This window comes from Argopecten irradians, chromosome 2, assembly GCF_041381155.1.
Source record: "Argopecten irradians isolate NY chromosome 2, Ai_NY, whole genome shotgun sequence".
Taxonomy (NCBI): Eukaryota; Metazoa; Mollusca; class Bivalvia; order Pectinida; family Pectinidae; genus Argopecten; species Argopecten irradians.
The window spans coordinates 35141596-35161959 of NC_091135.1; the positions used below are offsets into that span (position 1 = coordinate 35141596).

Consider the following 20364-nt stretch of genomic DNA (forward strand, 5'->3'; position numbering starts at 1 on the left):
CAACTTTCGAGAAAATACGGTAATATTTGCGAGAGTTACTGAAACAGCCAAAAATGCTGTTTTCCGTTAATCAAAGGGCCATAACTCTGCTAAATAGGGTCAAATGAAAATGCCGAGCAAGCTCATCTGAGCCCTTGGCACATTTAACCATGCGACTGATTTAAAAAAAAATGGTTAAGTTTTGTGAGTTATTGCATGGAAACCAAGCGTTACAGACAGACAGATGGACAGACGGACAGACCCAAATTAATATCTTCGTTTTGGTGTATCGCCCAGCTCCGTTTGTTCTAATAAAAGCAAATAATCTTTCCACAGATACCATTTATATAACAAATCTTGTGTCATGAAAGTTAACACAAGCGAAAGTGATAACATGTTATGGAAGCAGAGTACAGTAGACATAAAAAATTCAGCAAAATAAAATGCAAGCTTTAATTATGTACGCACAGCTTTTTAACCTTAAATAACACCTATATAAAAGTATACCTATTTTTAATCTACACAACATTTGCAACTCCGACTGTTGTAGATCAGAAACTGCCTGGTGACCCCATAATCATAATTTATAAATATGTGTACTATTTTCAATGAGGTTGGATATGCACATATCAAGTAATAGTTATATCTCAAAAACATAAACAATACATTTTGTCTTTTACTTTTTTCTAGATAAGTACTTTTTGAAGTTAAAACATTTTGACAATGTCAATGCTAGTCAATCGATGCCTCGATAAATATGTAATATTTGTTTAGTTTGACCCCCTTACATTGGCCTTTGTCCAATGTTGGGCAGTTGCCAGATACTGAACCTTAAGGTTGGTGGATTTTTCTCCGGTTACTCTGGTTTTCCTTCACCTCCTAAACCTGGCTTTGTTTGTTTGATTTATTAACGTCCTATTAACAGCTATGGTCATGTAAGGACGGCCTCCCATGTATGCGGTGTGATGCGTGTATGTAGTGCGAGGTGAGTGTTTTGGGAGACTGTGGTATATTAATGTTGTGTCTTCTTGTATAGTGGAACTGTTGCCCTTTTTATAGTGCTATATCACTGAAGCATGCCGCCGAAGACACCAAGCAACACACCCCACCCGGTCACATTATACTGACAACGAGCAAACCAGTCGTCCCACTCCCGTTATGCTGAGCGCTAAGCAGGAGCAGAAACTACCACTTTTACAGACTTTGGTGTGTCTCGGCCAGGGGACAGAACCCAGAACCTTCCTCACAGGGGCAAGCGCTCAACCAAAGGCCAAAAGTGAGGTGGTGTCAAGGAAGACGTTAGGAAGAATGAAGTAATTTAGGAAGAAAGAAAAGATAAGATCCTAAATTAGTCGCCTCTTACGATCATGCAATAGGGGCAGCAGGTACAATTCTAACGCCCTACCTGCAGGGCAACATCCTTAAATGACACTAGCTATTAATAGGATGTAAAACAAAAATAAACCAAATCAAATTAACCGAGGCTTTGGTCCGATGATTCTTTGCTCATTTCTGCACTCACCAGTATTTGTTTCATAATATCGTAAAAAATCAATGAAAATGTACAAAAATGAATCTTGGTCATTGAAAATAATGACTTGGAATTTTTACATTCATTTTGACAAAATTATTCTTGGAATTGATAATTTGAATGAACTAAAATTATGGACCACAGTAATCATTTTATAGATCACTTTTCAACCAATCTATGGTTTACTTGTACCATAAACAGAGCTTTAAAACTAGTGTTCTTCATACTAAGAATCCAATTCCTTTGCTTTTTTGATAGTCATATTGTTTTAGTTTCTGAGAAAAATACAGGAGTCTGCAGGGTTTATACTTGCAGTTGTCAATGTCGCATTTTACGAAAAAAAAAAAAAAAAAATCTTATTGCATGGCAATAAAAGTATGACTATTGCAAATTGTTTGCACATTCAAAAACCTCCCAAAATGTAGCCATAATACAATTACTTATATTAAGTAGAAATTGGTCTTATCCATTATATATAAAACATATCCTTGATTCATGAAAATCACTTTTTACGCCAAATTATTAGGAACTGGCCACCTCTCAAAATGCAATGATGCCCCAGACTGATTTTTTTTTTTTTACACAGTGGTAACAAAGGGAGATAACTTCCTATAATGTGGATCTTAATTTAAGTATAATGCCCTTATAACCCACCATATGATTACGCTAAGTATGTACTTAATTCTGTTGGCTGTATTATATACCAGGTACCTGTATACAAGTCTGTTTAATAATAATAAGTTAATTAACATTTTTTTCCTATCAAAACAATAAAACTACAAACAAAGTGGTTAGGTATAATGTAAGTCATATTTTTTTAATCATGATTATGAATTATGTTCAAAGCACTCTACATACATGTACATTCATCCAGGGAAATCCCAGTTCAGAGTTCAATTATACACATATACATCTACCATTTTTTGACTTTATACACATTAATTATTAATCAATATAAAATTTCATAATCATATATAATGTAATCCTAGTGTTCAATAAACCTACATTTTAAAGTACAGGTTCATCCGTGTAGAAAGTATTTTCAATAGAAATCATGATTGAAGCAACAGTTTTCTCAATTAGTATATTCTATAAATAGTTTTATATATAACAAATTAATTGGATATACATAGCTTTATTAAATATTTAAATTTAACAGAGAAATAAATCAACAGAACAATTTGTAATAAGTACAAAAAATATTCCACTCTTTAACTTCACGCAACGAAAAATCAAAAATGAGACCAAAAAAATGATAAAAGAAATCCTAAAATTCTCTTCTGCATGTGCATTATAACAGAGTTATCTGCCCATGCAGTATGCACATGTACATATTCAATGTCGGAGCAAAAATTGTAGCAAACACAATACAAAATGCAAAGTCACATGCGGTTTGATTGACAGCTGGAGATCCGTCAATTTTTTCTGAGTCTGAGAATAAGACTTTCCCAGAAAAATTGGCAAAACAGTTGATATCATCATTGTCCTGCAAAGGCAGATAACTCTGTCATATATGCGATGACAGAATATAGTTATATTACAACCACAATGTTTTCACAATACTTTTACATACATATACAAATGGAGTTGTACAACTCAGTGATGATATCAAAAATACCCCTGGTAGATCTACATAACTTTTGCAAATGGAAATTATTTTTAACCATGCATACAGGAGTGAACAATATTTATTTTTTCTTAAAAAGAGATGTCCAGCTCAAATTCCCTAGAAATACAGATAGACCAGTATCCGATATATGAAGAAATAAATATATATAGCAATTGTTAATAATAATTTATTCATATAGAATCATGCATTAATCTGAATTTTTATTTCAAAATTCAATCATTTGGTTGCAAATCAAAAATTCATGTTAGTGGTACCTCCAGTGCAGGGATATAAATTATCAAATTGCTTGTATAAGCAAAATCTTTCAAATTTTGTTTCTAAATAAGAGGAAACAACTTTGTGCTATACATTCTGAAAATGTGAAAATCGTCAAATGTAATTGATTAATTAATCGTGCCATCATGAAACAATTGTGTGATGTCACGATACCATCTGTTGTTAACTTATCATCAGCCCTAAATGGTATGTACAGCTAATTAAGGAACTTGTGAAACCAACACTTTCAATATGAGACTGATCATTTAAATAGCTGCGTAGAATAGACTTTCAAGAAAATCACCTTTTTTAAAATTATTAATCAAAAGCTAATATATACCACTGTGTATATTCGAAATTTGCATTTTCTATAATTTCAACATATTCGTAAATACGTTACTTTGCAATCAAGAGCTGTTGAATATAATTTACAATTTTTTAGATTAGGTATTATATATGTCAGAGCTATTTCATGAAATTACTTGTAAATTTTAATTACGCAATAATTTCTATCTCGTGAAAATAAAGAAAGTTTTCATATTAGTACAGAAAATCTAGCCAATGGTGTTCAATTCACAAAAACAAATATTACATGTTATGTATTACGCAGAGCTGTGTATAGCAAGTTGTTGGAGGTTTATTTTCACGGTGACCTTATTTACCTTTTTTATATGTTTTCTCAGACATTTAATTTTGTGATATTGACTTCCGGTATTCTACTTTACTTATTTTAGGTTTTAGAGTTTCATGGCAATTTACTTTTACCCATGAAATTTGTGTTTTATCACACACAACAATCACTTGGTTTACAGTAATATGGTACATGTATTTCATTATCTCTACACCTGTATTCCATCTTCGCATTCCATATTGCAGAGCTACCTACTTTGCAAGTAGGTATCCATTGTGATGTCATTATTTAGTTTAGTGAACGAAACTTAAATCATTTTCTTTCTTTAGAATGTATGATGTTACGCATGCTCGCAAACACATGACATCACCATCAATACCTACCCACAAGGGCAGATAACTCTGTAATATGTAAAGATGGAATCAGGTAAGGAGATCTGTTCATATTTTAAAGAATACCTTTAATAAGCCCTGATACCTTTACAGTGATTTCATAATATACACTTGCACAAAAAGATACTTAATTGCTGCTAAAATCAGCTGAATGTTCCAACTAACAGTATGCACATAGCTTTGAGTTTATAAAATAGTAATGAAAATGTAAAACAATGATGAAAATGTCTGTCACTTTTGAAGAAAAGAAATGATAAAATCAGAAATAAGAAATGTGTATGCACACTAGATTAACATAACTTAAAACACACTAATGGCAATTACAACTAAAACAAATTAATGGAAAAAAGTATTTCTCAATTAATCAAAATAACAATGGTTTCAATTTTGATACCTATTTACCAATCACAACTTGCACAATATTTTGAAATTCATAACATAGGAAAATAACACTAATGTTAGGTTTCAACAATACTTCTCATTAGGTAATTCACAAATCTAAGATGTTTGGCTTGTTTCCATGAAAGACTGGGGTCAAAGTTCAAGAAAGTGGCCTTGACTTGACGCAATTTTGAATCACAGTCTATAAAAGTTTTTAAAATGGAATTGGTTTCTGTTTCATACTAGCTATAAACCTATGGATTGCCAAAACCAGTAGACTTGGTTTTATTAATTCAAGAACCTTTTAACAGCTAGGATCATTTCAGGATGTGTCAAGTTTGTTGGTGGAGGAAAGCCAGAGTTAACGGAGAGAAAAAAACACCGACCAGCAGTCAGTACCTGACAACTGTGCCACTTGGGATTTGAACTCTATCCAGAGGTGAAGGGCTTGTGGTAATATGTCACCATATCTTAATACCATGGTGCATCCAGCAGATATTTTGTTATCAATTACAGATTTTGACCATCAGAATGTGTATTCTTTCATTTGTTAAATCCAGCTTTCCTTCACATTCTTGTATGTCCATAAATGACCCTCAATTGTAAGCTTGCTGTTAATTGAGAATGTTTATATGCAGACAAGTGTCTAGCTAATCACTGAATCAAATGATACTTCATGGAAAGTATGCCTACTACATACTGCTTAATCTACCAAAATGCAGCAAAGAAAACAGATCCAACAGATTTATGTAACTTTGTATACATGTTCCTAATTTGATTTTCTGGTTAAGAATTAATTTAAACATAAACTAAACATGAATATTAATTTGATCATTTCCACAATCTGATTATATATAACAAAATTCTTAAATATCACTGTAACACTACCCTTTAAAAGTTCTGTTACTCATCCATTTTTATAAAAACATTTAGTACAAAATATGTAAATCTTGTTATTATAATCATTCTAGATACTGTAAATTTTTCATCAACCAGTACATTTGTTTTTTCTTCATTTCTGTGATTATTTATCCATGATTTTTATCAGAGTTAATTTGTCTGCAAAACTTAACTTACCGGTACACACTGGTAACAGAATTTTTGGAGGTAGCATATATAGTTGATTCAGAAAGCAACAAAATATGTTAAAGTTACTTGTGGATCCTTTTCTGACCCAATCCAGGTTTCCTGCTGTAAGTTTCCCAGTATGATACTAAAACTCGTCCATTTTCAGTGAAAGAGGAGATAAACTACTCCATTATTCCATTCAACGACTAGGTGTTTTCCTGAACTTCCATTTCCAGATAGTCTATGATAAGATCTGGCCTGTCACACTGTTGGTGGACATGGTTAGGCAGACTTGTATGAGGGTCCATCCTTATCAAGTTTGTAGCGGTACCATTAGGTATGTACGGACCGTCCACTTTACTGCGCGCCGTCAGGGCCTCGGGGTAGTAGTTGTACGCCGACATGAGCCCCAGGGAGCCGTGAAGGGCTGATGCGTGCGGGTGAGTATGAAGCCCAGATGTACTAGGGTTACCTGCAGATACTAAAATTGTAGCAGCATCCCGAGCCTCTTTCTCCACATGCTCATGCCAGATAGGAGTAATGTGGTTGGCTAATTTGTGTTGCTCTGTTGTCATTATCATGGTATCTGGATGGGTAACGTAATCGGAAGAGTGAACTTTTTGTTGAGCTTTCGAACTTTCAGAGTTTTCACGTTTTTTCATGTTGAATTGTTTATTCTGTAGTCTAACTTTCCTCTCCTTGATGGGATTGATTCGCATGCCCTCAGATGGCTTCCTTGGGTCCTGTTCCTTGTTGTAAAGTCCTGTCATTTCAGCAAGGCCGTCAAATACGCTGCCTTCCACCTCATTGGGATGAATGTCTACCAAATGCTCTCTGAATTCTGTGACCTTATTTGTTCCAAAAGGACAGAATTTACACGGATATATACTAAGCCCTGCATGTTTCTTGGTTTTGACAATATGTTTGCGGATGTTTTCATGTGTGTTACATGAGTAATCACAGTAAGGACATTTGTACGGTTTGGATCCTATGTGAATTCTCATATGACGCCGTAAATGTGTACTTGTACCAGCTTTGTATGTACAGTATTCACAATGAAATTTCCTTTCTCCAGTGTGAGTCCTCGAATGTCGTAGCAGACGGTTTTTAGTGGCAGCAGCATAACCACAAATATCACAGAGGAAAGGCTTTTCTCTTGTATGAGACCTCATGTGTGATTCCAGTTCATTGGAGAAATAGAAACTCCAGTGGCAATTGTCAAATGAGCACTTGTACTTGCGTTCCCCATGCCGGCGCATGTGATTGTTGAGTTGTTTCTGTAGGTAAAATGCCTGACCACAGATATCACACATGAACTTCTGTTTGCCAGCCTTTTCCATCTCATGTTGTAACATATGTTCCTTATAAGACGATATCTTTTTGTACTCCTTCCCACACTCCTCACACTTCCTTTCTGTCAGGCCCATGTGACCCAACAGATGGCGTCGCAACGACAGAGCGGAAATAAACCCAAAATTACAGTACCTACACATGAAAGGTTTATTCCCTGTGTGTAGACGTAAATGTTCGAGCACATGTTCCTTTTTAAGGTTTTTCTCACAAACCGGACAGTTTACTTTTTCTGATCTGTCAAGATGTTCAACACTTAAAAGGTAATCCTTATAAACTTTACTGGTGATGTCCTTACCACCAAGTTTTTTCTGCAGAGCCTCCTCCGAGTTTGGGTGAAGATGGTATACTTCCATGTGAAACTGCTTCCATCCCTCCTCGGTAAAGCGGTGCTTACAAATTTCACACTGGTAGATTTCCTGGGTGTTTTTACCCTCCACCTCCTCAAGGTTTGTCTGATGTAGCTTACTCTGGTTGTGATGTTTGAGGGCCTTTTGGCTGATAAAGGTCATGTCGCAGATGTCACAAACTAGAATGTGGTTCGAGTGAACATCAATATAGTGAGGGCGGAGATCGGAATATTTCGGCACACTGTGATCGCAGTGGTCACATTTGTATATCTTATTCTCCACCTTTTTCTTGTTCTTACGATTCCTCTTGGCTGGCAGTGAGCGCAAAATCAGCTTAACACTTCGCTTAAAACCTGCTGCTAGGTTTGCGGGTGTCAAGCTTTCAGCTTGATTTACAACTTCAAACTTACTATTGAGTGTCTTGTTGACAGAGCGTCGATACTGTTGACTTTGTTCATTTCTGACATGTTTATCTCCTAGCAAATGACGTTCGTACGAATATTTGTCTGCCAGTGTCTTATTACAGATATCACAATAGTTCTCACTACTCATATTATGCTGCCTTCGAATGTGGATGTTCAATACTTTGTAGGACTTAAACTCTTTAGAGCATTCACAGCACTTATACTTTCCATTCTTCTCCACTTTGTAGCTCTTCAAGTTTAGTTCAGCTGCGTGCTTGTAATGAACATGACGTTTCATATGGGTACGTGAGTGGGTGATTTTATCACAGAACTTACACTGAGTGCCCTGGAATTTCTCCTTTATGATGCATGGTTTTTTTCCTTTCTTCAGTCCTTCTATATGCGACATTCTGGAATCCATGTGATCTCGAAAAGCATTGTTGTCTCGACTGACAAATTTACAAAGGGTACATATCAGCTGCCCGCTGAGTTTCTTTATACGTTTGACGTGAGATTCAGTGGCCAGATGATTTCGCAGATCCTCGTCCCGATTGAAGTAGAACTGACATGGACTGCATTGAAAGGGACTGAGTCTGACAATGTACTTGTTGTACTGCTCCAACACACGGAGAGAATCCGGGTGGCCTTTGGCACGATTCTGATGGTAGGGTGACAACATGTGGCGGGCCAACACATACTTGCTGTAGAATTTTTTGTCACAGATCCAGCACACTAATACTTCCGAAGGAAGGTTGATGGGCTCAGGGTCCTCCTGGGGCTGTTCGTCGTTCTCCACATCATCCTCATTACTACCTTCAGCGTCATTTTCAAAATTATGTACATTTTCATCATCATCATTATCATCAGTGTCAATTAATATTTTGTTCTTGTTCTTAGATGACGTATCTGACTTATCATTTTCAACATCTTTTACATTATCATCTTGATCCTCTGTGTGTTCTGAATTTTCAGCCATCAAACCATCAGGAACAGAAACCTCTTCTTCATCTTCCGGGCTGTCTATTGACAGGCCGCTTGTTTTATACTCAGGGATATTGCTATTTGACAGAGAATCGGCTGTTTGAGAATCTCTATTTGGGGAATCTGGATTGAAATTTTCCTCTACACTTTTAATTTGTGGGACATTGAGGCTTTCCCCGAGTCCTAAGCCTCCGTCAGTGTCATTATCATAACACTTCCCGATGATGACATTCTCTTTGTGTTGTTTCCCTGTACAGTGACTAGAGTAAGAGAACCGATTTTTGAAGTATATGTTACAAGCTGTACAGAAGTACTCTTGCTGGCTGTTGGAAGCTTTTGGCCTGCCTCTTCTCTTTTTATTCACTTTAGTAACTTTAGTCTGAAGAAGGGATTGACCCGGCTTCCATTTCCCTCCAGGAGCATGACCTGGCTTGTATTTACCCCCAGAACTGTAAGGACCTTGTCCTGGTTTCCATTTTCCACCAGTCTGACGGGGACCTTGACCTGGCTTCCACTTCCCTCCAGACTGATGATGACCTTGACCTGGTTTCCATTTTCCACCAGTTTGTAAGTGACCTTGACCTAGCTTCCATTTCCCTCCAGTTTCTGGGCCTTGACCAGGCTTCCACTTCCCTTTTGTGTGATTATGCGGTGGTCTCCAGCCATCGTCAGAGTCAGAATCTGAAAAGGCATCTTCAAACAAATCGTCCTCAGAGAACGAAAAGTTCATGTCTTCATCATCACTGAAGTTCAGATTGTTTAAGATGTTTGATATTGGCAGGTCATTGGTTAGACTCTCATTGTTGCCACTTGATACAGTATGACTCAGACCCTGACTTAGGCCCTGACTAAGCATAGTGTTCTGCTGTTGGTTTTTGCTCTGGAGAGCGAGTGAAGAGAAGAAGTCCTCAGACCTTTCTCCTGAAGTTCTTGAACTCATGATCATGTTAGGATCCACCACACTGCTAGTTCCTGGACTAAATGCATCTGGACGAAAACTGGAGTATTCTAGATTTGTATCTACATGGACTGGGTTCTGGGATGAATTTCCATTCAGATTAGCAGAAGATGAGAGCAGTTGATTGGAAGTTCCAATGTCAAGCGGTGCTGTGGTTGGAATAGAACATTTCGTCATGACATTACCAATGGAGATAGAGTTAATTTGATTCCTAGCCATAGAACTTGTACTGTAGTCCTGAGCTTGTGTCTCTGACAAATCTTCACGGTGGCCAATGGTGCCTGTTATCTCACCATGACCTCCATCTGACCCTGTAAAGGTCAAGGTCGTATTAGCTGAACTTTGGGGCTGATCCTGTAGACTTATGACAGTGCCAAGGTCGACATTGGATTTGCTGTTGACATGGTTATCAGGACGCTGATTCTGAACAAGAACACTTGTTGTCCCTACCTGTGCCGGTTGTTGAACTGAACTAGAAACACTGGAGTTTGGAGGTTTCTGGGCCTGTTGCTTTCCTGGACAGTCATATTTCTTATGGTTGACATAGTTGAGGAGGCCAACAACAGTTGATTGGCACACCAGGCACATGTGCATGTCATAGAGTTCATCCCCGTCCATAGCTAGGCCTGAAAAATAAAGACAATGTGTCAAACATGTAGCATATTTCACCATTATTTCTTTATCTAAATAGGCCATCATAATTGCTCAAATTAAACTAACTTATTAATTTAAATCTTTATTTTACATAAATTGTAGATACCATAATAACATGTCCAAGTTCTTAATTTTGAACATTAAAGCTAGATATATGATCACGGACTGAGAATTTGTTGCTTAAAAGATTAAGACTAAGATAAGACTAAGTATAAGAACAATTACTAGTATCAATATCTTTAAAAAACAAACCAACTTGAGCAAAATTTACAAAATTTTATGACATTCTTTGCTCTTTCCACATATAGGTCAGAAAAACTGATCAAGAAGCCATTTTAATATACATTTGCCTTAAGATGTAAGTAAAAAAAAAACAACACTTGTTACACAAATCAAAGAGTCAAGAATTGATATGTATTGAAGTTTCCCAGCCAACAAGAGTTTAGACATGCTGTTATATGTGTACATGTAGGTCAAAGGTCAAATTGTAGGTCATATAACATTAACACATATTGGACTGGTGTTTGACATGGCTTCATTTTATTATACATGAAGTTTTGTAACTGAACAGATACAGAGTTATAATTACTGTAAAACCATTAGATTTCGTTTATTTCATGAGATATAAAAAATGCAAAAACCAAAACAAAACAAAAACACACAAAAAATTAAACCAGAACTAAATCTGTATCTTAAAAAGAAGAACAACGACCCCCCCCCCCCCCCAACGAAAATGTTTATAGACATCAAACAACAAAACTTTACCCCAACGAAATTAAATGTTTTTACAGTATGTCAAAAATTAAGGTGCAAGCTATATTGTCAACAAACTCAGTAAAGCACCTGTCAGTGGTCAATTAAAATTCAATTAATTAGTGAAATAAGGAGACAATCCATCCTCATCCTGGTGTCATCTCCCATAGGCTACACCATCAGTTATATCTTGTCTGACGTCATACTGAACATATGCCAAACATCTACAATTAATTTCCGTCGTTCTCTCATAACTCACTCTGCAGACAACACTGCAATTTTTGTTTTGTTTGTAAAAAAAAACAAGAAAGGAAAAAATAATATGACATCCTTGTGGACTCTAACCTTTGACCTGTGACCTTATAGCAGCTGGGATGTTATATGGACTATGCATCTGAAGCTGGACGATGACATACATCTCATGTTATTGTCTTTATTATAATGACAATATGACAGATAATTGTTAAGAGTCGTATAACAAAACTTGGCAAATATAGTCAGGCACACCCTATAAAATGTGACATCAGGAAAAAATACGGACATAACTCGAAGGGATAGGTAATTATTTACATCACTAAATTTTGTCAGGTTAGTGTCTACGTGTACACTTGACATTGATGACCTCTCACCTCTATGTAGCTGTTACAGATCTCCTACCAATCACACTGGCCCACCTCCTGTCCTCGTCTGAGTGTTAACCAGCTGAAAATACACACAAATTAGTCTTCACAAGGAATTAAATCTTATAAAAAATCAATGAAACTTTTTAAATCTACATACAATAGAATACTATATCCATCATGAAATTTCAAATTTATATCTAATGATAAGTTATAATTAGTTTTCATACTATGTACATTGTAGGTACTGTAAAGTTATTTAAGTGCAGTTTTGATGTCTTTAAAATTAAGCAATCGTCCAATTTCAGCTTTATCAATTTTTTAAGACTGTTTATTAACAGTTATCAATAAGTTTTCATACTGTGGCACAATGTAAAGTTATCTTAGTGCCGTTTAGATGTCTTTAAAATTAAAAAATTGTCCAATATTAGCTTTATCAATTGTTTAAGACAATATCAACCTAGGTCATGAGTTTTTTTTTTTTTTTTAATTGTATTTCATATCAGTGACCACTAAAAATTTCCACTATTTTGATACCTCTGTTTTAGATTGTTTATGGAAGCAACAACATATTACTTGTAGTAGAATGTTCATCTAATGATTCATAATATTCTGATTAAAATAATATCAGTTGAAGGATGGTATATATTGAGGCATAAAATTTATTATATAACACTTAAAAATTAGAATTTGTTCTCAAATTATGACACATTTCTTTATACCATTGCGTCTCATCATATTCTTTAAATATACAGATTCTTAAGACTTGTTTGCACAAGCTTAAGCATATATTATAAATAAGACTGCAACATGCTGCTTGGTCAGCAACTTATTTTGCAAGAGTTACTTCCCTTCATCATGCTTCACCCAAAGCCAATACACCCTATAAAATGTGTATTTGTCCTGACAGTGCACATATAGGGCATGTGATTGTGAACATTTCAATGTTCAGAAGAATCTGATAAATCAGCACTAAATATTATAATACACTTTGCTTCCAAAATATAATTTATAGATTTAAATTGTTTATTATCATTAACAAGCACAAACTAATTTTCCTATTAATAAAGAATGAAAGAAAAATGTGATAAATTGTTGGAGCAAATTAATCAAGACAAAATCTGGTTCTTAACTGATAAATCCTTGACTATATACAATTATACATGTAATTTTATATGACATTTCAATTGAATATTAGTATAATGCCAGTTACTGTTAGTTCAATTTTATTTTACCACCTACATGAATCTGCCTATATTGCTGGATTTTGTGTCAACAACTGAAGTCAGCGTGACAGGTATTGTATGTATTATATAACGTAAATCCTGAGATAGACAGTATGTATTATTTAGCGAAACATTCTAGTTGTTTGGGTACAAGTCCTCTATTTATAGCGAAACATTCTGGTTGTTCTAGTAAGAACTAAATAACATTCAATAATATAAATTGAACATGATATTCCATTTAAACCAACCAGTTTGTCCAGCACATCATGTTTGAGGGCTCCAAGTTGGAAATATATATGCCCCGGTAGTGGCTTGAGAAAGATCACCATATACAAGATCATGAGGATTTACAAAATGTAATAATAATGGCATGACAACATGTTGCACAGTATCCTTAATACTTCCTTTTCCTTTCATTAAACCCATGCAAATATGAAAATCTATATTGTTTTGCAGAGTTTGAAATTAAACTATATATTTGTGCAAAATTCCAATCTATTTAAAACTAGATTCGTAACTCTGCTCCATTATGATATGCTCCAATACAAGATCAAACAATTCTCTGTTTGGGGTCACTTCAGTATGAACCTTATGGCTATCCAATCAGGGTTCGCCTATGAAATATTTTGTGTGGTTTTGATTTTGAATTTGAATGTATCATATAGAGCATCATCAATGATCGGAACATTATTGGTTCGTATTGTAATATATACCATTTACCCGGTACCAACACCCATTCCAAGTTGGCACAATAAGAATCGAACCCAGATCTGCGGCGTGGAAATCTACGGCTCTACCGACTGAGCCAAAGAAGCATGCTTTGTCAGCTGAGTGACAGAGATCATATTTAACACTATATACAAACCACACCGACCCGCTCCTTTTACATTACTCCCCTCGTTTTTCTTGAGATTTCCTCAATCTCAACCCGAGACTCTTTAACCACCTTCCATGGGTTATTTAGTTGGGCGCCAATTAAGAAGAACAGGGAAAATACACATTCCTGTTGAGGGCCCCGACCAGGAATCAAACCGGGGTCTCCGGCATGGAAATCTACCGACTGAGCCAAAGAAGCATGATCTGTCAGCTGGGTGACAGAGACCGTATTTAACACCATGTACAAACCACACCGACCCGCTCCTTTTACACATATATTATATATTCTGACGATGTTGCTATAGACATAGGCCAAGCAGATAGTGCCTGTCTCTGTCAGACATGAAACAATTTTTAGGCCTTTATCCTTGCGTACATTGCATGCTGGTGAATCTCATACTTCAATATTCACAATGTACATTTTGTCAGTGTAACGTTAAATCCCCATTGCGGATTACTAAGTACTTATATTGATATAGATATGATATAAGCACACCAGTGAATTCATAAATAGCCAATTGCATGCAATACATTGATCTGACGGCATCTCTATTCCGACAAATACACATGTGCATTGATCAGTGATGTGTTTGTTTTGGTTGGGAAATTGGCTATAAAAGGTACAATATACATGGAGACAAATCGGTACATTTCGGAGAATTTTATGGTTTGTATATAGAATTTACCTATGCAAGGACATCTATGACAGTCCGCTACATACAGACATAGATTACTGAAGTCTCCATATAGTTGCAACACAAATAAACTGGCATTTTGATGAGGTGTTCGTGTGAAAGTCGAGAAACGATACCGGAAATAAGGCAACATTGGACGAAATGCGCATGCTTATCGGTTTTCACCTACGACCGGAGAATATTTACTTCCGGGTGAGTTTTGGAGGTTGGTTTGAGCAGTGTGCTGCTGTTTTTCTTGACATGCGGTACTTTTAAATAATGGTTGACAACAAAAACTGATGGCAGTGGACGATTAACGACCCAGAGAATGCCAAGAAGAAAACAAGAACAGCCCAAACGATGTAAATGTAAGTACAGACCACCAACATGAAATTCGTGTACACAATCATATTGGAGCAGTTACATTTTATGTCGTCTGTCAAAAACGCACGCATGGCTACCCATACTCAGAATGTCGCGACGTACCCGAAAACAAATTACGGGTATCTGTTTACATTTTTAATTGTGTTGAGAAAACATAAAGTTCATTTTTGAAATGTTTTATGTGCCACTTTCATCTTAGGTTTAATCTTTATGGGGCGAGGAGGATTTAGAACATGTCGCCCGTACTATGCTGTTTAAGTGTTAGCCGACAACAGGCACATCTGCTGTTTGTTCTGAACACATCAATCAAAGGTTTCATTGCAGATTGTCAATCAGCTGTCAGGCGGCCTTTGTGGAACCAGTACAATCAATCTCCGCTTCCATCAATCAGCCCCAGCTTTTATATTGTTAATGTATTTGTTCAACAGTGCAAACAAAGACGCCTGCTTCATATCTGACATTTTGCAAGATGTATTAGTAAAGTCTTGCATTAGATGAAATGATAAGATGACATTTGGGACCATAACATGGGAAGTGAAACTTTTTGCATTTATAATTATCCTCACGCAGTGTGATCTAAAGAAACTTGTTGTTTGGTTTCCAGGGGGAATCACGCTCTGGAAGGAATTCATGGGGTTGTGTAATGGGAGATGCTAATTGCAATGTGATTGATGGTTACTGTTATCAGTCAAAAGAGAACACAAATAACGTCATTTATTTTTCATACATGTCAGTTTGCAAGCCCATAAATAATAGTTAATGAAGAAAATACCATTGCAAGGCCAAGTGGGGTAGTTTTATCTGAAAACATCAAATTGATTTGCACATGACATACATTAGGAGAGCAGCTGTCAACTGCAGCTCGTTTGTCTGACAACTGACACTCAGCTTTTTAAAACTCAGGTAGCTGTGCTTATAATGGCTGGGGATGTGGAAGGTCGTTCAGCCTATATATAGCACCGTCAGTCATTTCCTGAGAAACATGGGTGGGGAGACAAAAGAATTAAAAATTACTTTAAAAGTTCACTCTGAACGGGAAATAATAGTTAGATTGGAGGTTCAATAAATTACTCGAATGATAGGCTGTTATTTCACTATAGAATACTTAGCCAGAGTTCATGTATACTCTTTGAGTAACAGATTGAATTTTATATCAACCTGTTGCTTTTCAATCAATCTCTGTTGGTAGAAACAAAATGCGCAGTAACACTTATTCAAATCAGGGTTATAGACTTCCGGAATATTACTAACAACACTTAACTAAGGTAGAACATGAGGTATGATCTAAGCAGTATAAATATACCTGCAACTATTCATTCCTGTTACACAATGAATAAAGCTCCTTATCCATTATATGTATTAGTTTTCGTCAACTTAGGGGTTGAGGTTAATTTGTAGAAAAAAGCATGACTTTGTAGAGAAAAATCTCTCTAAGATTATTTGACATATAGCCTATATACTGTCTTTAAGTTACTTTTAGAAAATCAACCTGCATAATGTAACTTTTCAAAAGAAACTATGTATATATGTTTTATTGATACAGGTCATTATTCATGGGTAGACATAATTGGACTTTAATCCCATTAAACTTGGGTACATAAATATAGACAGCTGTTATAGTTAGTTTTCACAATGACATGAAGAAAGGGCTACATAAACTACAATGAAATTATCCTGTTTTCCACCAGTTCCTCAAGATAATTACATGCAGCCATGATGTTTTATTACTTGGGGATGGCAGATTTTCTAAGACGCATGGCCTTATATTCAACTTTCTAGTGTCGCATCATTTTCAAATAATGTGCACCCTCCATACAGTTAGGGCAGAGACAAAACACTATTTCAGGAAAATCTATTTATCTTGTGTACCAGTTTTGAATTGAAGCATCAATGCAGGCGTATTCTGAATATGAGGACACTATCTGTGAAAGTAGTCATTTTAAGTTAATTGGCATGTGGGAGAAAATATCTAATTGAGTTTTGTTTTTTTTTCTCATTTTCACTTTATTGTGATTGATGCATAACAGATATTTGTAAATAACAGGAATTTTTGTCAGTTTGTAATTAACTTAAGAGAAATTATGGTTTTAAATGGCTCAATGTAACCATCACTTCATATCATAAGGAGTGTTAAAATTAGTATTTATGGATAAATAATGGTTTCCCATATTCCATATTTTTCACTTGTCAGTTTTCGTAACGCAGAACTTCTAAAAATACAAAAATGATCATAAGGTAATTCTATACATACGATAACAATGGATAATACATCAGACTCTTAAATGTCTTTATCGGAAGCAATTCCATGTATTAGAAATAAAAATACTTCTCTTGAATCAGTTTTGTAATTAGAGAATTGATTAACCTTTATGCATTTACCTGTCAGTTTCATTCTTTGCAGACAGCTCATAAAGGGAATACTTTTGAATCATTAAAACAATTGATTCTGAACTTTGAGTAATGCAAACCAGTTTAGGTCCATCATATAAAGAAAATAATATCCCTTGGTGTTGGAATATTGGCTGTTTAAAAGATATGGCAAGAATAGGTGACTCTATGGTACCAGCATAATTTCCATTTTAAGTACTGGTAGCTTTGCTATTGAAATTCTCAAAAGACACAAATTTGAAAGAAAAGACAGCTAAGGTCAAATATTAACTTTACTGTCACTGACAGTTGTTGGCTATGTGTGGATGAACTTTGTTTCCAAGTAAGGCAATTTCTTTCAATATTGACTAACAAAAGTCTAAAGTATCTACAGCAGGCTTTTATTTTAAAACTATTCAAGTTTAGGAGTTTGAAGGCTAAAGATGTATCAATGGTAATATTTAAATTGTTCTTCTAAATCTCAATATCTTTGATAAATTGGATATTTTCAAAGTTTTAGAAAATATAAAACTTTTGAGAATAAATGAAAAGAGCATGGAATTTATAAATTGTTTATAATTTACCTGATATGCTTATTTTCATGGATGCTTTCTAACACTATTTAAAACAGAAATATATTGTAGTAAAGTTTTTACAAAATAAGCAATGTTTTCTGCATTTTATTTTAATAAACTTAAGATAAAATAATAAAGTTGATAGCCTTTCATTGAATTAAAAAAAAAGAAGAGAACATTTATGTCTATACCCCTCTATTTATGAACTTTTGATTTTTTTAATGGAAAGTACAAATGTAATGTAGAATTCATTTCTGGTCTATGTCTGGGTCTACATGTGAAAAAAGAATTGGCATTTCTCATATCATATTCAGATATTAGATATTGCTTAAAAAAGTATGAAGAGATATATTATATCTATATATTCAATGCATCCAGCAAGGTTTTGAGGTATCACTTAATATTTCATACACATAGCTATACAGTTGTTTCATCAAACAGTGATATATCAGGGCTATATAGATAGATTTTCTTTAGTACTTGGGGTTGAATAATTGATGCTAGGGGATTTATCTTAATGTACGTATGACACACACATGTATCAGTAATTGTTATTGTGGATTTAAAGCAAGTAGGACAATAAGTATACATTTACATGTTGTCATAATTCAATATGTGAAGGATGTTATTGATTCAACTATATCAATGAATATTAACATTGTTTAAGGTATATATGAATCAACAACATGATGCATTTTATTATCAGTTTTGGTTTTATTAGTTTAACGTCCTATTAACAGCCAGGGTCATTTAAAGACGCGCCAGGTTTGATGGTGGAGGAAAGCCGGAGTACCCGGAATAAAATCACCGACCAGCGGTCAGTACTTGGTAACTGCTCCACATGGGATTCAAATTCATGACCCAAAGGTGGAAGGCTTGCGGTAATATGTCGGGACATCATAACCACTCGGCCACCGCGGCCCCAAAAGTTATTAATATAAAATTGTCAATTTCAATAATACATTATTACAACAAGAATTTTTTTTATTGTCAATGATATGGAAGAAGATCTAAAAAGTATGTCGGGGGGTATATAAGGGATGTTCCGTTGCAATCCAGGACATTCTTAGAATTTCATCAAGATTTTCTATGTGAATTATATATGTACTACTACTCTGTACCAATTCCTTAATCCCAACATGAGAGATGTTAGTTGTGTATCAAAAATAAAAATTAAAAATTGGATAATGATAAGAGATTCAGCTATGAAACAGGTTATTGTTTTCAATACTATTACAATATTGACACAATTGTATGTGTTAAATTAGATTTTTAAAAAACAATTTTGTAACAATATATCATTAAGATAATTGGTTTTAATAGAATTTATAAAGAAGTTTAATAAAGTTTAATGAAAACTGCAGCAAATAGCTGAGTGGTAATACAATATATTATTATCAAAATATAAGAAAAAGATCTTGATTCAATACGGCTTATAGTGTTGAAAGGTTTAATCTTTGTATATCTGATTATGTAATTACACTACTGATTACAAATGATTCAGATTGATAATTAGATGAAGTTGGTAATTAGATAAGCCTGTCACATTGACATAGATCTCGTTAACACAATTAAAATTCCAAGGTCTCTCGGTATGGCTCAGTCCTCCCCCTAATTACAACTTAAGCAGACTGGGTAATGCTGCTTTATGAGTTTATTTTCTAATCTCTGCCCTAGCATAACCCCACCCAACCTTTGTGGACGTTCAAGATACAGATGCTACATGCTTCCACTATAGGGCCATAAAGGGGGATAATCAATGGATGAGGAGCACGGACACCGGACATGGAGTTATGTTGCCATGGAAATATGTTATTAGTTGCAGAATAAGGTGAAAGAGTCAGAAACTTTGATCCACCACCCTTAATCCCAGTCTTTAGATCAGTTTTAGGTTGATATACGCAAAACTTATTTTAGGCAGATTGAAGCTGAGCGCTTGAAACTATAAGGCCAAAATCTTTGTTTTATTCATACATAGTTTTCTTGATTGAATTTGAGAAGATCTTAATTCCATTTGAATGAAACTTCAAAGATCTGAACGAAAAACAAACTTATCATTTTTAGTTTTCATAATATTTTGATCTTTAATAGAAGTGCAAGATTCTGTTTCTCACAGTCCATGTTGATCATTGGGAATACATGTAATTATTGAATTTGCATATATATTATCAGGAAGCCCATGAAATAACAATGAAATTGAAAGTCTAATAATTATATCAATAGCTGTTTTAAAGGGACAATTCAAATTTGCATGTATTTCTGAAACAAACCAGTTCTAATAGATATTGAATTAGTGGTTTTACTGTGATATGCCAAAAAAGCCCA

The 20364-nt window shown here is 35.0% G+C and overlaps 2 protein-coding genes across 2 annotated transcripts in view; one reads left to right on the forward strand and one right to left on the reverse strand.

The window, feature by feature from the left end:
* Positions 1-2301: 2301 nt before the first annotated feature.
* Positions 2302-14877, reverse strand: LOC138315293 (uncharacterized). The gene is made up of 3 exons (XM_069256186.1): positions 14726-14877; positions 11947-12019; positions 2302-10536 (listed from the first exon to the last, which is right to left on the reverse strand). The coding sequence occupies exon 3, from the start codon at positions 10526-10528 to the stop codon at positions 6074-6076; it is 4455 nt and encodes a 1484-aa protein (XP_069112287.1). The 5' UTR covers positions 10529-10536; positions 11947-12019; positions 14726-14877; the 3' UTR covers positions 2302-6073.
* Positions 14878-14920: 43 nt separating this feature from the next.
* Positions 14921-20364, forward strand: part of LOC138315294 (teashirt homolog 2-like) — a 143957-nt gene continuing 138513 nt past the window's right edge. Inside the window, exon 1 of the mRNA XM_069256189.1 lies at positions 14921-15081. Coding sequence (XP_069112290.1) covers positions 15042-15081 — 40 coding nt within the window. The 5' untranslated portion in view covers positions 14921-15041. The remainder of the gene's footprint in view (positions 15082-20364) is intronic.